Consider the following 18841-nt stretch of genomic DNA (forward strand, 5'->3'; position numbering starts at 1 on the left):
CAGATAATGGCCCTTCACCCTTTCATGTCCTGAGGACGGTGTTTCCTTAAGGCAGATGTCCCCAAGCACCCTCTCTGAGATGCGACTCTCTCCTGGATGCAGCCCGGGAAGTCCTAGGTGGCCACCGTCCGAGTGCTCAGCTGCCACCGGGGGTCACGGCCGTGGTGGCCGTCCCTCTGCGTGGGCCACGGGGAAGACCCTGCTCAGGCAGCCGCCACAGGTGGACACCAGCAGCGGCTGGGATCTCAACTCGGGAGGGAGAGAGAGGCTTTGGGAAGGGACTCAGACCGTGAACACTGACTTTTCTGTGGGTCACTGGATGGAGCGGGTGAAACAGGACTCGCAGAAAAATCCTGCTGGTGCCGGACACGGGTGAGCTCGGCTGGCGTGGGTGCCCCCCAGCCGCAGGGGGCGGGGGCAGACAGCACCTCTCCGCAGACGTGTCCTCACGTCAGGAGTGTCTGCTCTTTCCAGAGAGAGTTTAGGAATCTCTTCACCAGCTCCCCAGTGCCCCCACGCCCCCCTGAAGTGTGCACTGGACACTTGGGAGCAGACGGCAGGCGGGTGTCGTTCAGAAATGCATCTGGTGCCACACCGATCGCCTGTTATCGCCTTTATCTGTGGCTCCAGCACGCCCGCCACCCACCACGCGTGGCCTGGGACCCACGGACTTACTGATGTTCATCCAGTAGACGTGCAGGGGGGGGAGCCCCGAGGGGGGGTTGCAGTGCAGGACAATGTTGTCCCCCTCCTCCACTTCGAGAGGCTCGATTTTCTCTTTGGGGAATTTTGGAACATCTGGGATAAAAAAAAAAAGTCATTTTTAAGACATGTGAAAGTTAGCTTTCAAGTCATATTTGGTGCATTCTTCTTGCACAAAATCAGAGCGTTTTTATTTATTCACGGCGACATCCCCAGGCTTGGTTCTCGTGTCCCCTGCAGAGGGAAATGCCACTGGGACTCGGGGTGCACCTGGGGTGCACCCTGACACAAGCTGAAGAACACCTGTGTGTCGTCATGTGGGCGACGGGTGTCTCCTCCGTGACAAGGATCAGCCAACACGCCTGTCCCGCGCGTCTGCCTGCGGAGGCCGTGAGCTCGGAGCCACGGCCGCCGGTCCTGGACGGCGCCCTTTTCTGCAGACACTGTCCCCTGAGGCAGACACCGGTGGTTGGTCCGGGGCGGGGTGGGGACCGTCCCTGCGGGCTGCGTGAGGCCGTGAACCAACAGCAGCAGACGTGAGCGCCCGCCTCACCGGGAGCGGCTCCGGCCTCGCAGGGGGGCTTATCCGGCGTCGGACGGAGGCACAGGCGGGTGCTTGAGTCGATGATGGTGTGGGGCCCGCGAGGGTCGCTACACGCTGCCCAATGGCCCTCGGCGGGAAGAGGTTCCCACCCCTGCTTCGGGGTGAAGTGTTTCCGGTGATTGGCAAGTATTTCATCAGGCACCGAACCACACACGCAACTCAGCCCACAGGGGGAACCGGTCCCGGTGCCACGAGAAGCCGAACTGACCCCGTTCAGGTGCAGGGAGCCCCCGCGGGGGAGCCCCTCCGGGAAGGGAGCTTTGCGCAGGGGTGTGGCATGTTCCCTTTCCTCCCCTGAGGGGTGTCCCCCTTTCCTCCCCTGAAGGGTGTCCCCCTCTCCACCCCTGAGGGGTGTCCCCCCTCTCCTCCCCTGAGGGGTGTCCCCCTTTCCTTCCCTGAGGGGTGTTCCCCATTCTCCCCCTGAGGGGTGTCCCCCTTTCCTCCCCTGAGGTGTGTCCCCCCTTTCCTCCCGTGAGGGGTGCCCCCTTTCTCCCCTGAGGGGTGTCCCCCCTTTCCTCCCCTGAGGGGTGCCCCCTTCTCCCCTGAGGGGTGTCTCCCCTTTCCTCCCCTGAGGGGTGCCCCCTTTCTCCCCTGAGGGGTGTCTCCCCTTTCTCCCCTGAGGGGTGTCCCCGGAGAGCAGAGGCGGCTACAGGGAAGTCCCCGCTGCACAGCTCTGAAGTCCAACGCCCACGTCCAGACCCCGGGAAGCCTTTGTCAGCTGAGAGACTATCCCCCTGCTCAGCTGAGCTCTGCGGTGCGTGTCCAGCTGTGGGGGCTGATCACGGGACCCCAGCTGATGGGACAGGAGGGCCTCACCGAACGGGACTTGGCAGGGCTCTGTCTCTGCATTCCTTCTTAACCCGGGGTTCACTGAGGGGTGTCATCACTCTGGGAAGTCTGAAGACAAGCTCCTCTCCCCACTGTCAACTCTCCCCTCCCTGGTTGGGGGACCGGCTGACGCTTCTCCTACCGAAGCGCCGGCTGGTCGCAACGAACTGCTGTCCATCTCAAGTCGACGACCCTCCAAAGCCGGTATTGCAGGGGGTAGGGGGCACTGCAGGACCTGGGCCACTTGGGACGGCAGGCCTCCGGCATGGGACGCTCCCCGCAGCTCCCCACCTGGCCACCTGACTCCAGCACACCCATCCCGACAGGCATTGGGAGCGGCAGCCCCGGGCATCCTGCTGTCGGGGTGCGTGACCCACCCCGAGGGCTGCGCCTGCTGCCCGCCCCCACCACGCTCAGGCCTGCCGGACGGCGCGGGTCGCCGCCTCCCTCCAGGCCAGGGTAGGAGCACATCTGAACCCCCCGCCCCCACACCCTGTCCCTCGGCCAGCTCGCCGGCTCGACCGAGTCCAGTGTCCACTGCACGGGGTCCGCCCGGCCGGTGGGCAGGTGCCCAATCCGTCTACACTCAGATTCAAGGGGTCACGGCATCAGAACCGAGCGCGGTTCTGCCCGGAGCGAGCAAACGGGCACACCCTTCTCGGGGACACCCTTCCCGGGGACACCCTTCCCGGGGACACCCTTCCCGGGGACACCCCTCGTCCAGCCGCCGATGAACACGGAGTGCAGCCCCTGACGGCGAACTGCCCCTGGAGCACTGAGGGAAGCCAGTGGCGCAAACGGATCGCGCAGGGAAGCCCACTCACCCCGCCGGAGTCAAATCCAGGCTGTAAACCCCAGTTCTGCAAATGCAAACACGTAATTCAATGGCTTCCCAGGCGTGGATAATAAAAATAGGGTGAAATAAAATGTGCACGTCTACCAAGCCCTTCACCCCGCGCCGCCGTCCTCCGGAGCAGCTTCCAGTCGGGGATGAAATTAATCTCCGGGAACAGGAAGGGTTTTATACACGCAGTGATTTAAGGTCCGAGAAGAGAGATCACAAAGGCCGTTAACTTGTCGGGCATCTTTAGGTCTTCTTCTCTGGCTTTGAAAGCGTTTCAGCGGGGAGGTGCCAGGCGAGCGAGCGAGCGCGTTAACGTCCACGGACGCCCGTGAGACGTGGTTACTGTGACCGCGCAGCCGGCCCGAGTCGGCTTCACGCGCAGGAAGACGCGCTCCGGTTACGAGCGACCCGCGCCAGTGACTTCCCTTAACGGTTTCTCTGGAGAAAACATCAGCGTCCCCGATCTGGACACGCACGCCGCTTTACAAAGTGGCTCGTGAACCACCGTTTCTCTTCGTCCCTCTGCCTGTCGACTCCCCGCAGGTGGCCCGTCCCCTCCTCGTGCCCCAGCGAGCCTGGCCTGACCCTGGGCTGTTCCCTGTGCGAACGTTTGGAGACCCCACGATGGCCAGGCCGAGGGGAAGTCCACCTGCTGCAGGAAGCCAAGAGCCTCCAGCACCGGCCTCGTCCCCTCTCCTCCGGGAGGAGCCACCTGTGTCCCAGGGCAGCAGAGGCCCTTCCAGGACAGCTCCAGGGGCAAGGCCCCCGAAACCCAGCCCGAGTCTGCGCGGGCAGCTTCCCTGTGCCCAGTCTGCTTGGAGCCACCGGCACGAGCCTGCAGTGCAGACCGGGGGGCTCCCGGGGCCGGCGGGCTCACACTCACCGACTCTCCCCTCCTCCTACAATGAAGGACAACAGCTTCCTGCCAGCACAGGAGGCTCCTGCAAACGGCTCTGCATCTGGGGTCACCCTCCAGCATCTGTCGGGCTCCCAGCCCAGCGGCTGCGCCCCGGCTCCGCCCCTTTCTCCTCTCTCCGGGCATCTCAGGGTCTCTGACCTCCTCTCTGAGAGCCTCAGAGGGTGGTAGGGGTTCCTCCGGCGCCGGGCACCCCAAAGCCTACATGTCTGGTGGTCAAGAGAAGCCGGGACACAGCCCGGGCAGGTCTGACTGAATACTCATCACGCTGACTGACCGTCAGGGAAGAGGCATGGGGTCTGCACCACGCGGCTAGGACTGTGCAGAGGTCTTTCCCAGGACCCGAGGGTGGAGTCCAGGCCCTGAGTCCCAAACTCCGCCGCAGGTGCTTTCGCCCGAGCGGGCAACACCTTCAGCCCCCGAGAGGACGCCGCGCGGGTGACGGGGCGCAGGCTGCACTGAGCACCAGGTGGTCACCATCTGGAGCCAGCTGCCTGGGCCCGGCTTCCTCACTCACCGCGGACCCTAACCCCCTCCTGCAGCGGTGCGAGTGTCCCCCTCCTCCAGCGGCACAGCGTCCGCACCTTGTATGTTGATTGATCAGAGTTTAAGCCCCTGCTTGTACGTCCATCACAACCTGGCGGACGTCTGAATCACCGCGCACGGTGACTCCTGTTCAGGGGCATCCCGTGAGGTGCACCCCATCACCGTGCACAGTGACTCCTGTTTGAGGGTGTCCCATGAGGTGCACCCCATCACTGTGCATGGTGACTCCTGTTCAGGGGCGTCCCGTGAGGTGCACCCCATCACCACGCACGGTGACTCCTGTTCAAGGGCATCCCGTGAGGTGCACCCCATCACTGTGCATGGTGACTCCTGTTCAGGGGCGTCCCATGAGGTGCACCCCATCACCACGCACGGTGACTCCTGTTCGGGGGCATCCCGTGAGATGCACCCCATCACCATGCACGGTGACTCCTGTTCGGGGGTGTCCCGTGAGGTGCACCCTGTCACCGTGCATGGTGACTCCTATTCAGGGGCGTCCCGTGAGGCGCACCCCATCACCATGCACGGTGACTCCTGTTCAAGGGCATCCCGTGAGGTGCACCCCATCTCGCAGCGCAGAGACTCGAGGGCAGAGGCTCTTTCCTGCTAACTCCTGCGCCCACATGCGAGTATTTGGGATCAACTTTTTCGCCGGAGGCGGAGAGGGAGCCAGGGGGATGGAACACCGAGTTTCATGGGGGGAGGAGGGTTCACTGAATGAGCTGTCCCCGCCCTCCCCAGGGTCCCAGGAAGGACCCTCAGCAGAGTCCCCCCGCCTGGTGAAGACCCCAGTGCACGGTATGTACACGATTCCTCAAGAAAGTCTCTGAAAAGCCCTACTGAGGCGGGAGAGGAAGAAGCCAGGACAGTTCCTGGGCAGTGGACACAGACGAGTCACTAAACACGGCCGGACGACTTGAACGAGCTGGTGAATCGCAGGAACGCGTCCATCTTCCCTCACCAAGGACACGAGAGCAGAGGCTCCTCCCCGACAGGGCACACGTCGCAGCGACGGTGCATGAGACCCCGGTCATGCCCGTTGCGCCAGCCAAACCCAAGGACGGGCGACGTCGGGGAACAAACGACAAAAACCGGGTTAGAGCCAGACTCACCGAGATAGGGCAAAGCGGGAAGCCAACCAGAGAACGACCCCAAACTCCCTGTGCGCTCACCTGGATGCATCGGCACATCGCAAACACACTGGGGAGCTGACGGATGCACCGAGACCCTCCCCTGAGGCCCCTCGACACATGGTGACAGGACCCTCAAGACGAAGGACACTGGCGGGCTCGCTCTGGAGCCCATGCCCCTCGGGCGTGAACGTTTTATTTTCATTCTCCTGAGCTCTAAGGGCCCCACGAGACTCGCACCAGGGGAGCAGTGGGCAGCGGCAGCTCGTCCCGGGCTCACCCCCAAACCTGACTCCGAGGCCCTTTTCTCTGACTTCCCCGCGAGCTGAAGCGGCCCCGCCTGGGCTCTCCTGTCCACCTGCACCTTGTTCACGTCCCAGCCTCAGTAAACGTTTCCCAGAATCACCCGGACTTGGCGCTGAGAATTTTCCTGCTCGAAGTCAAGAAGCCTGAACAGCCACCAGAAAGAATATATGCACCCCTATGTTCATAGCACCCCTATTTACAGTAGCTGAGATCTGGAAACAGCCCAAGTGCCCATCAGTAGACAAATGGATAAAAAAGCTGTGGTACATGTACACAATGGAGTACTACGCAGCTGTGAGAAAGGAAGATCTCTTATCCTTGGAGACGACATGGAGGGACCTGGAGAGCGTTATGCTGAGCGAAATAAGCCAAACAGAGAAAGACAAATACCACATGATCTCACTTATTTGTGGAATATAATGAACAAAATAAGCTGATGAACAAAATAGACCCAGAGACACAGAAAGGAGTCGGGTTCAGACTGACAGACCTCAGAGGAGGGGCGGGGGAGGGATGAGACGAACCAGAGGACTTACATGCGTGTGTGCGTGACCATGGACATAGACAACAATGCTTGTGGGGGGGGGGGGGGTCTGGGGGGAAAAAACAGAAACATCTGAAACAAAAATAAATTAATTAAAAACAAACCACACACGCCCAGCCAGCCCTGGCAGACGCACTCCAGCCCGGGCCCTACCAGGTGACGACAGGCAGGAGAACCCCGAATGCTGCAGGGGAGGCTGCTGTGCCCTGTGGCGGGGGAGCTCCCAGCAGGCAAAGGGGAACCACGACCCTGTCGTTCAAGGGCACGAGGGTCACCACAATGAAGGCGACTCCCCAGACCCGCTCGCGCACCACAGGACGGAAGTTTCTGGAGCAAAGCCCTTGTCCTGTTGACTGCTGCACCTGCAGTTACTAGGACGGCGGCTGGCAGCGCGGGGGGCTCCGAGAAGACTGTTGAACAAGCTGCCAGGTCTCCGTGGCTCAGCTGGAAAACCCATTGTTCCCATGTCGGGAAAGAGTTCACTGCATTCGCTCGTTCGGCTTATTTTTTTCTTTTTCTTTTTCATTTACCCTTAAGGTGTGTGTAGAGGCTGCTATTTGTAGGGACCACAGTGGGATTTTCAGCCGCTGTGCTCACGCCGGAAGCTCGGTCGCTAAAGCCTTCGAGGTCGCCCATGAACAGTTTAAAGAACGACACAGACTGAGCATCAAACTCGAATCTCCGCGTTTCTGTTAATACACAGAAAGAATCGAATCTGCAGTGTAAGGGGGACGATAAACAAAGGCTGTAGAAAGCTGGTCTCTGACTCACACCCCTAAGGTCTGGGCTGCGGTCCTGCTCAAAGCACGGATGACCACAGGACGCAGCGAGGGGACGAAGTGGTTTCAGGAGAGGCCGAGGGGGATGCACGAGACACGGAGTCATCTCTGTCTCCGCAGCTGAAAAGCTCAGCGACCTCCCAGCACTGAGCTCGAGTCCGTGATCCCCTCTCAACTGCAACGCCCGCGGGTGCCGGCCGGGGTCCCCGTACTCGTCCAGGTCTCCCTCCGTCTGCGTCGGCAGCCAGAGAAAATGTGTTTGAAAACCCTTTGATGGCAGAATCGTAGACGGAAATGTGCCATTTCCTTCTCTGCCGTGGGTCCGGCTGCCGTCTCTGCCTTCATGTCTCCATAGCAACCAGAATTCAGGTTGGGGACCAGCGGAACGCCTTGTCTGCTACGGATTTTTAATAACCTCTCCCTCCCCCTCTCTCATTCCAGTTAACTAATTTCAGATAAATAATGGATGGCAGATAGATAGATAATAGATAGATGATAGATAGATGATAGATGGATCCATCCAGTTTTACGATCCTCAGTCACAGCTCTAGTGGCAATACCTTCTGGCCCGGAATTCATTAACATTTGCCACGAATGTCACCTCCGGCCAAGCTCCTGAGATCATTCCCAAGTCAGCATGTCACAGACCTGCCCACTGCTCTGCTGCCGAAGGCCTCAGCCTTGGGGACCTGACGCAGGCGGGTGGCAGGCTGCGTCCCAGCTCCACGAGCCCGGGGGGGCCGTTTGTAACGCAAACACAAAGCATGAAGAGAGACAAGAAATACAACGAACGCTTCAGCCACTGAACAGACACCGCCACACAGCCGCCAGCCGCCACCCAGAACACAGCCTCCCCACGACCCCTGTCTGCCCTCGTCCCTCCTCGTTCCGTTGGAGACCATCACCGTCCTGAACTTCACTTCCATCCATCTCTCGTGTTTCCTTGTAATTTCACCACACGCGCGAGTCTCCTCAGCACCGTTTTATTTTGACCTGGTTGTGAACGTCCATAAATAAAATCAGTGTCTGTGGGTTCAGCACCCCCCCCCCCAGTTCTCCAAGGCTCACTGCCGAGTCGTATTTCCGTCTGAATGGGCAACAACGTCCGTCCTCGTCCTGCTGGGACGGGTGCATGCGTGTCCCAGGACGCGGGGATCACACCTGCTTCGCGGGGACCACGCGGGGACCGGCCCACGGGCGGGGCGTCGAGGGAGGGCGGAATGTTCCCGCAGGCCCAGCAGACAGGACTCTGTGTCCCGGGAGCTGCGTTTCCCACTGTGCGTCCTCCCAGACCCGTGATACTGCGCAGGTGTGGGCAATGCTGCTCCCTTCGGGGTCACAACAGGTCAATTTCCAAATCCTGACGACGCAGAACTCGTTTCTGTCTTCCTTCTGCGGTTCCCGTCCGAGGTGGGTGCTCACACCTTCTCCGCTGCCTTATTTATTTTTTTATTTATTTTTTTGCTTCCCCCCCCGTGAGGTTTGTGAAAATATTTATAAACACATACTATTACACTGAGCTGTGCTGACTGGCAAGTATGCTTTTCCCTCTCTTCCTGGGGTCTTGGGTGAAGAGAGGATCTAAAAATCAAATGTAGTCGAATGTTCCTTCGATTTCCTGAACGGAGCTTCCGTACGTCTTGCTGGAGGAGTTTTCCCGACCCTGACGTCAGGAACAGTGTCCACTTTTCTTTCCAACATTCAAACCACTTCTCCCTTCACAGGGACGCCTTCGGGGTGCCTGGGAGGAATCTTCCCCGCGACGGGGGAGGACCCGGAGAATGTCGTCCACACGGACGCTGAGCTCTGTCCGGCCGTCAGTGTGGACAACAGGAAGGAGGCACATCCGGCTGGCTCCGCGCACTGCGCAGAGCTGCCGCTTGTCTCTGGGCCCCGCCATCCGCGGGCCTGCGGACAGCCTGCCGGCGGGTGACACAGTCGTCACTGCGGCCAGTGCCCCGAGGGTCCTCACTCTTCCCGAGACTCCACCCAAATGCCCCCGTTCCTCGGACTCTTGTCCACCAGCGGCTCCCCGTCCACAAACGGACCAACGGAAACAACCTGCAGAGATTTCTGCTCAGTCTGTGAGCCGACTCGCGGAGAACTGAGATCCCAGCTCCCCCGGGTCTTCAGTCCACGAGAAAGGGGTTCCCCGTGTACGCAGCCCTTTCGAAAGCGTGTTCCGTAACCCAACCCTCTCAGCCGCCAGGCCCGCCCAGCTCTCTGTCGGGCTTATTTTCTGTCGTCGTCTCCTCCACCCTCTGCGACCTCACTGTGACCGTAGGTGAGTGAGTTCATTTCCACCTTAACGCGATGACACCTAATAAGCGGATGTCATTAACTGTCATCCCCTCTTTTCTAACATATATTCATTTTTTTATTGATTTTTCCCCCTTTTCTGAGAGAGAGAGAGAAACATCGATGTGAGAGAGAAACATCGACTGGCCGCCTCCTGCACGCCCCCTACTGGGGATCGAGCTCACAGCCCGGCCTGTGCCCTGACGGAATCGAACCAGGACTTCTCGGTCCATGGACAACGCTCGGTCCACGGAGCCACCCCAGCCGGGCTAAGATAAGTTCTCCGGATGAAAAGCGCTCTGAGCAAGTGTCATTGTGTGGAATTTCCACTTCGTCACTTCAAAAATATATCCCAGCTCCTTTGCCATTTCTCAGGGGACCGAGGTTCCTTAGAAACACGGTCATTACTGTGCAAAGAGACGTGACTCTTCTTTCTGTTACTGATTCCTCACTTAACTGCATCCGGTCATGCTTTGTTCCCAGCTAGTAAGTCACCAGACACCCGGAGGGCGCCCTCTGTGGGTTTAAAACGGTGCCAGGTGGCACCACGGTCATCGGCTGGGCCTTTCGATCTTCCCTGTGCTGCTGACGGTTTCTGCTGCTCGGGCCCCCCGCTGATGACAGGACAGGGCACAGTCCCCCCACTGTTACGATCCATCGGTCTGTGCCTCGGTCTGGCTGCGTTGTTGGTCCACACGCTGCACTGGTGTGTGTGCCTCGTGAGCGCCCCCAGGAGCCTCCGTGCACCAAGGTCCGTGGCCCCACCGTGACCCGGCCACACCTGCTCCAGGAATCGCTTCTCCTGGGGTCTCGCTCCCACCTTGCAGGGTGCCGATTCCACGGCCTCGCGGCGGAGGCCCCAGGTGGTAGGCAGTTCCCCGCTGCTTTTTACTAACGTGGAGCACGTATTCCATTTGCTCTTATCTCCAGTCAGTGATAGCAGCCTGAATCCGTTTACTTTTTACATGTCTGCTCATCTCGCCTTCTCTCTGGTTTCTCTCCTTTTCCTTCTGCTCCCTCCCACCCCACAGACCGACCGCCAGTCATTTCCGGTGTGCTCCCCGCCTAACTCGGCGGTGACACGCGTGGGGTGCGGAATCTGACCTGACCTGCGTTCTCTCTTCCGCAGTCACCACACCAGGCCCGCCGGCTTCGGGACAAGGCACAGGTGTCGCTCTCCGCGTGTGTCTGGGGCGCGGGTGCGTCTTCTTCCTCCAGACCCTGCTCCCCGTACGACGCTCTTTGGGTGGCGCCGTGTCCAGGCCCCGTGAGACGACAGTTACACGGCAGCTGAGGGCAGATCTGTCCGTGAGGACTTCTTCCGTGAGCCTGTGGTGGGACTCATGGTGCTGAGCCCAGGAGACGGGGGAAGATAAACAGCCCATCGCGACGTTGGTTAGCCGGGGTCCCACACCAGAGGCCGACCAGGGTCGTGACGCAGTCTTAGTTTTGGTGAGAACTGTGGGTCAGCGACACCCTTCGCAGTCCAGGACGACTGTCCCTGCAGACGGGACTCAGGGGTACCAGTCCCCGCTCCCCTGCAGACAGACGGCACGCCGAACGTGGGCGGGCTTTAGCATTTGCCCTGGGCCACGGGACGGACTAGAAGTTGTCCCAGACCAGACCCTGTGGCCCCCGGTCCCAGGCTGCAGCCACAGGACGACAGCGGGTGCCAAGAAGCTGTCTGACGCGCGGCGCACTGTGTGATTACGGGGTCACCTGTGCTAACACAGGCCCGAGGATACTGGCAGTGCCTGTAGCTGGCTGAACCCAACGAATAACAGTGTGACCTCATTCCCACCACGGGGCAAAGCGGACACCATGTCTTCCCACACCAGGCACAGGGCACTGGATGGAGAGCAGCGACCTCCCACGGCGTTCAAGGTCATCCACTTCTAAGCATCACTGCAAGAGAACGTCCTTACGGGTAAAATATAAGCCACGCAGAAGCTGGTAAAGTCACGAATGAGCTATTTTCTTACGCCCCGAACAGTGCCCACCTCCCGCCTGGCCGAAACACGTGTGAGCTGGACTCTCCGCGCGGATACTCACTGGGGACTATGAACTCGATTTCTTCCGACATCGCGACACCCAGCGTGTTCGCAGCGAAGCAGCGGTATTTCCCTTGGAAATGAGCTATCTGCCCCTCGTTCGAGATCCGGAAGGTCCCTGAGTTGTTGGACACAACGACCCGCGGGTCGGAGAGGTCAAAGGGCTTGTCGTCCTTAGTCCACGTGAATCTGTAACAAAAACTCGGCTTAATATTGTGGAAAAAATCATAACGTGTCCCCGAGTATTTATACACACATGCGCAGAAGTGACAAAACCTTGACATTTAATCCAGGGCAACAGGGATGTCTGTCTGCTGGGCCCTAACAGCCGACGTCGTACCAGCTGCTGCCGTCGGGAGGCCCACCTCCCCCAAGTTCACGTGTGGGGTGTGCTAGGAGGTGGGGGCCGCGGCGCTGCTGGGGTTGTGAGGGGGGGTCCTCACGAGTGGGGTCAGCGTCCCTCTCAAAGGGAGCACGTCTGCCCTCGCCCCGCAGACATGAGGTTACAGACAGGGCACAGTGTCTGGGAGCCAGCAGTGTCCTCGCCAGATGCCACGGCCAAGGGCGCTGGGACCTTGGCCCTCACGCCCCCAGAACAGCGGGAAACCAGTGTCTGTGGTAAAACCCCCCAGTCTCTGCTCTTCTCATCCTATCAGCTCAACGGACTGAGGCAGACGGACAGCGTCGTCGCCGAGAGAATACACGTGAAATTGGCCTGTTCTGTTCCTCCTGGTTAAAGCCACCGTTTAATCTTCCCAGTTAGAGAGGAATGCGTGATTTCCACCGATATTTGGGGGACTGCGATCAATGTCACCTATCTGAGACCGCGTGAATACATAATTTGCTCACTGAATTTTCTAGTCATTACAATGTTAGTAGGGACCACCTGCCATCACGTGGTCACTATTTAAATCACCCCACTGTTTCCACAGTTCCCCTTTTCCAGCGGTGCTGGGAGGAACCATCCCCATTCCGTTTGGCACGTGTCCAACTAGTTCTTTAGGCCAATTCCTGAGACGTGAGATTGACAGACTCCTAGCACAGGAAAAACTCTCATATCTTCTGAAAAATGTTGCGAATTGTATCACGCAAACATATACACAGTCCCAGTCCCACTCCAGGGTGTGAGCGTGGCAGAGTCCGGGCAAGGCTGGGACGGCCTCTCATCTCTTCATCGGTCTAATGGACACACAGCGACTTCCCCTTGGGTTCCATTCAGCATTTTACCCAGAAACAGCCCCGTAAACTTGAGTAGACCAGGACCCCGTTTCCTCGCGGCAACCTGTCTGGTTATTCTTCAGCAGCCACGGAACCATCATGAGCCCATGTTTGTTCCGAGCGTCTGCCTTCTCCTCCCACAATCTCTCTTCCCCTCTCTCTGCATCTCTCTGTATTTTACGTTTATTGGATCCACGTCCCCCCAACACCAAGAATCTCCTCTTTTAAATCCCAGCGTGGTGACTGGGGTCACTCCAGGTACCCAGAACTGAACATTTCCACTCAGTGATACAGGACGTCATTCTAATGCCCTCTCATGGTCTTTTGTAGGATTTCCAAAACACCCCTCCCCCCATTTAGATCATTTAGTTCTTGTTACTATTATAACGATTACTACAGGAATTACATGACTCCAATTACAATTACAGAGGGTTTTTATATTGTTTTTGTAGATGGCCCCAACAGGAACTGTTGATATCGCTGGGTCGCTTCTTTTGCTATTGTAATGGAATATTTCCTTCCTTCATGTTTTCTAATTATTTTCTGTTTGGTGTCGGCATCGAATTACTTTTTTTTTTTTTTAATGATTTATTTATAACTGACCACTTAATGCAACCCTTCCTATATATAAGACCCTGCTTCTTCCAGAGGATTTTCTTGGGCTTTTGGAGAGAATATCTAATTATAGAATAAAAATATGTTACTATTAATCATATTTTCCAAAATTTGTAGTATTCATTTTCTTGCATAATCGGACTGGGCACAGCTCTAGAAAAATAAGCAATCGTTTTAAGAGAAGATATCTTATTCTTATTTCCTAATTTACTGGAAATGCTAGTTGTATTTCATAATTAAAGTCAATATTGAATATTGACTTGATAAACACATTTAATCATTCACCTCTGATAAATGTGTGGTGTTACCTTCTGCTCCAGTAATTTGGTTGTAGAATATTAATATAGATCCCATTGGCCACTGGGCCTCTTCTCCCTTTTCTATAATCCTACCTGTATTCAGACCCACTGATGGAATATACTCCATTTGGTGAAATCAGACACAGTGATACATTTACACGTTAATGACTCACAGCAGATGACTTGTGAAATATCGAGCTGTCTGGCAATAACAATGTCGGTGACAATACAATTTCAAACAACACCTTTCCACTGACTACGTGTCTCTGTAACGGATATAAAACCACCAAGCAGGTCGATAAAGCTACGCAGCTGTGCTGAGCATTGAAAATCGCCCAGAACTTAAAAATCTGGAATTATTCCCATAGCCTGCCCCTCGTCACTCCCAACAGACACACATTTCTTTCTGCCCCAACACAGAGGGCACTTTGAAGAAACTTCCACAGTGATTATAATGACCTAGAGTAACAAGTAGGTAATTCATAAAAAACATGTAAACACATAGACAGTCTTCTGCTCTCCGGATGAGTGAATATTTATATGACAGCTTAGAAACTATCAATAACCACCTATTCCCTGAATAATGCATGTGTTGCATTTAAAGACATGCACTAATTAACGGGATGCCTGTCGTCTATGAACATGTTCACTCTGGGCTTCGTCGATGTGACCTTCCACTCAGTGAATAACGAGTCTCCGATTCTGTTGACCTTGTTCAAGTGTCAGGTGAGGAACTGTTGAATATTTGCATGAAGCCCGAGCTTCTGCCAAGTGTGTAATACCAGACGATTTATTTTAGCATAAAAATCATTTCAACCTGCAGAAAAATCACCTGAAAAATAGCTGGACTTAAACTGTGTAGATGCAGCCCCCCGCCGGGTGCTCCTTACCTGAAACCGTGTGTGGACCCCCGTCCCGCAGGCGTACCGGGGCCCAGTGAGAAGGAGAAACGGCCCTTTGGGCACATCCCTCCGTGTTACTGGTTTCACGTCCCCCAAACACCCGGAAGGTACTCACCTGGGCTCCGGGTTGCCTTTAGCCTCACATTCGATCTGGAAGTATTCGTCAAAGGGGTAGGCAACTTGTTCTTTGGACTGTTTGGTGATGGTCGGAACCTGTTGAACTAAAGAGGGGAAACAGCGCGTCAAGAACACTCGTCAAACCCCGAGTGAGGCTGACGAGTTAACACAAGGGCCCCGCGCGTCCTTCTGCGTTGACAAGGGCACGGGCTGGAGGCCTGCCCGCCACAGAGCCACCGTGGCGCCCCCTGCGCACAGCGGTCGGACTCGGGGCGCCATTGTCTCAGGGGGCCCTGTGCCGTTCTCGTCAACCCAGAATAAAGCCCCTGTTCCCGAAGCAGAAGGACAGCTGCCGTCTCCCCCACCTGAAATGATCCAATTCGCAAGTCCCGGCACGGAGCCTGCGTGGAGGCGTCTGCTCACCTGGACTTCGTTTGGGCGTTGTGACAGTCTCTCTTTATTTTCTTTTTCTTGATGGTTTTCTAAGACATTATATTTCATTTACTGCGTCTACATGATTTCTTTCCATTGATATATGGTAACTTATGTAATGCTTTTCTCGTTATTGAACATTGAATTTTATTTTTCCAGATAGCATGTGCTTCAGTGAACATCCTCATACATTCTCCTTTTATTTTCTTAAATATGATTTTATTGAATTTTTTTTAGAAAGAGAGAAACATTGATCAGCTGCCTCCTGCCCACCCCCTCGAACCCACAACCTGGGCATGTGTCCTGACCAGGCATCGAACCCGGACCTCTCAGTCCGTGGGACAAGGCTCAATCCACTGAGGCAGGCCTGCCGGGGCAAGTGCTCCTGTGATGAATCAGAGACTCGTGACGCCCCCAGGCGCGGAGGAGTCACCGTCCGCCTTGTCCACGCAGGTGCTGAAACAGCCACAGGAAGGAGCAGAGGACCTGGTGTTGTTACGCCGCCGATTCCCTCCACGCAGATTCCTGGGTCACCCCCAGAAGGCTGAGAGGAATGTCCTGCTCTCGAGGAGGACATTTAATCGAAGCCGTGATGTTTACCCTCATCGACAGGAATGATCTTAAGCAAAACGGTGTTGTCTTTGTTTCTGTTTTCCTGCGCGTCTGTGGTTGTGAAGAACACGTTTCGTCTGGTCCACGTGGAGCCAACACCCTGCTCTGGGTGGACAGTACCATTCACCCCATCGCTGTGATGACACAGAGGGAGTGTGCACAGTCAAAAGTCAGCATGACGTCCAGCATCACTGCGAAAGGTCTGAGCCCACGGACAGCCAGTCTGTGCCTCGGAGACCCCGAGAGGTCCGCCCACGGGTCACCTGTGATCGATGCTCAGCCCAGAATAATAACTCTGCGCCACAGCCAATTTTTAAATTCAATTTTCTTTACTTTTGCCTAATGAATCCAATAATTGGGTTTTAACAGCTTAGGGACATTAGCCCAAGTTCAGGCTTTACCCACTGGGTATTAATAAATATTCTAATAACATGGAAAAAACATCCATCGCTCCATTGACATTGACCCTGTTTCTGATTACGACTGTGTCTAAGCAGAGCAGATCTTGTAAATTCGTACTGTTTCCGTTGACGACAGCGACAGACGGTGAGGGGGCTGCGTCGCGGCCACGCCCCGGGATGAGCACGAGTGACGTGGATACCTTGCTCAGGAGGGCCTTCTTCTTGCCGAAACTCGCGAAGGCTGTGAAGTCTCTAATTATTCAGGGAAGGGAGTGCGTAACCTTTGGCCGCCTGTAAGAATATATATTCTTCACTCTGACTCCGTTCTCCATAATGAGGCCAATTACGGAGACAGCAGACAGGCTGGCATTCAACACCGGCCTCTCTTCTGCACGGGTGAGCCGCAGACCTGGGTACACGTCCACGCGCTCTGGACACACGCCGGGAAAGCTTCATGACGGTTGTCCGCAGACAGCGCGGGGACACGCACAGCCGCGGAGACCACCAGGATGAAAATGAGAGCCGTGTGTGACGACAGAATTTCACCCCGTCACCGCCCGTGACCCTACTGAGGGAGGACGCGGGTGTCAGGACTGCGAGTCAGGGATGTCACTGGGGAACGTGTGAAATTATTAACCCCTTCCTCCCCGGGATCACCGAGAGCGTCGCTGTGAATCAGGTGTGGCCCACTTGAAGCAAAAGGATCTCCCGACGATGCGTGTGAGGCTGTCACCAGAATTCCTGCAGCGAGCCCGCAGCCAGTGTGTGAGCTGCGGGGTATCCGCTGGCCTCAGAGAACCTCCCCTGCGCGCTCAGAGCGGGTCGGTGGGTTCCAAGCGGGGGTCTTGGCAGCAGAGTTTCTGTCCAGGAGAGTGGAGACGGGCCTCACCGGCCCCCGACGTGTGACATGACGGCCGCGTCGTGTACTTTAGGGGAAGTGCCCCGAACACGCTCTGTGACAGAGCGACTGCCTCTCTGTCCACAGGCTGAGCCTCCGGAGGACGTGTTTGGTTCAGGGTGAGCACCTGTAACGTGAGCTCCACTTGGAGGCCGAGGCGGAGTCTCCAGAGCTCAGACGGTCGGGAAGCCATCCCCAGTGCTGATCTTGAACGTGTTACAGATGTCCCCCCTTTCCCCCACGGACCCAATGCTGAGATTCGGATGAACAGCCAACCCCTCTTGTTTATGACCCAAAACTACGGAAACACGGTCGGGTTGATGTTTGAACTTCATGGACAAAATATCAAAATCGCCTCTTAAGGGAGTTTTATGTCCCTTTAGTTACAACACAAGATACATTCCCAAATTGCTACCCGACAGGGTTAACCTACTGCTACATACCCTGTGTCTGCAGACACATCATTGTTTCGACTTTTTTTTTTATTTTTTAACTTTGAATTACTCGAACTTATTTAAACGAATTCACGATTTTTAAAAATTGGCATTCGTTTTTACCAACGTATGCTGAGATGTATGCGTCCATAAGACCACTACCTACCTCTTGACGTAAATTCACACTGCACACACTTAGAACTGCAGCGGATACCATCTGATACCATCTGATACGTTTATTCGTACACTATGAAAGTGGCTATTTAATATCTTCCTCGTTGAAAAGGAATGCCAAGTTTCAGGTCCTTTGTTAAATGTATCGATGTTTTTTAGAGAAAGAGGGGGTGGGAGAGAGGTTTGTTGCTCCGCTTGTGTTGTGTTCATTGGCTGATCCTTGCTTGCGCTCTGACCAGGGATCGAACCCGCAACCTGGGTGTGTCGGGACGACGCTCTCACTGAGGCAGCAGACATGTCGGGGGACAGTGTGCTGGGAAGTGCACAGAAACAGGGTCAAAAACGTCGCCTCGCGCTGTGCGTGTCCCTTGGAAAATCGAAATGCACACAGAAACCCTGCACCACAGGTGTCGGAGCTGCACGGTACCTGAAAGTGGTATTTCGGCGGCCGCGGCGAAGTCCAGCAGACAGGACATTAGGGCTAAGGTGAGCCCTGCTCCTCCGACGCGGAGCCGCCCCATCGCCGAGGGACGAGCACACCCAGGTGGACGCAGCTTCCCGGCTCCTCTGCCCTTTGGTTGAAAGCTGAGAAGGGGGCGCACCTGGGAGTCCAGAAAGAACAAACACGAATCAGAACAACGTAGACCCAAGCACCCTCCACGTCCCAGATCTAAGCGTATCTTCCTGTTGGCGACGACGCTCCGCACTAGGAGACTGCTCCCCGGTAGCGCCGCATCCACGGGCTCAGTGTCTCCTCTTCGCTAAGGCAGCACTTCTCAACCTGTGGGTCGCCAAGACCATCGGAAAACACGCATTCCCGGCGGTCTTAGGAACCCAGACGCCGCTCCGCTATGTCTCCAGGCGGGTCGCCCACACGCAGATGCGCCCACACACGACAGGAGGAAGGTATTACAGGGTCGCGGCGTGAGGAGCGTTGGGGACCACTGCTCTAAGAGACCCTGAGACCCGGGCCGTTGTACACCCGACCCCTCACGGTGGCCCCCATTCCCAGGGGTGCACGCCGCATACCAGCGCCCAGAGAATAACCTCACTCAGTCCATTAGCTTCTTCAGCCACGTGGGTCCAGCTCGCAGACCTAATCTCCCGTCATCCTGGCAAAATCACGTCTGCCACCCAAAGTGATCGCATTGCGGGGAGGTGCCACCGGGAGCGAGGGCCAGCGCTTGGACG

At 56.5% G+C, this 18841-nt stretch overlaps 1 protein-coding gene across 1 annotated transcript in view; it reads right to left on the reverse strand.

Annotated features, from left to right (window-relative positions):
- Positions 1-18211, reverse strand: part of CHL1 (cell adhesion molecule L1 like) — a 58160-nt gene extending 39949 nt beyond the window's left edge. The window contains exons 1-4 of the mRNA XM_036266749.1: positions 18078-18211; positions 14698-14803; positions 11550-11737; positions 676-798 (exon numbers count right to left, since the gene is read on the reverse strand). Of these exons, the coding sequence (XP_036122642.1) occupies positions 676-798; positions 11550-11737; positions 14698-14803; positions 18078-18171 (511 nt within the window). The 5' untranslated portion in view covers positions 18172-18211. The remainder of the gene's footprint in view (positions 1-675; positions 799-11549; positions 11738-14697; positions 14804-18077) is intronic.
- Positions 18212-18841: the final 630 nt, after the last annotated feature.

This window comes from Molossus molossus, unplaced genomic scaffold, assembly GCF_014108415.1.
Source record: "Molossus molossus isolate mMolMol1 unplaced genomic scaffold, mMolMol1.p scaffold_m16_p_18, whole genome shotgun sequence".
NCBI classification, from domain to species: domain Eukaryota; kingdom Metazoa; phylum Chordata; class Mammalia; order Chiroptera; family Molossidae; genus Molossus; species Molossus molossus.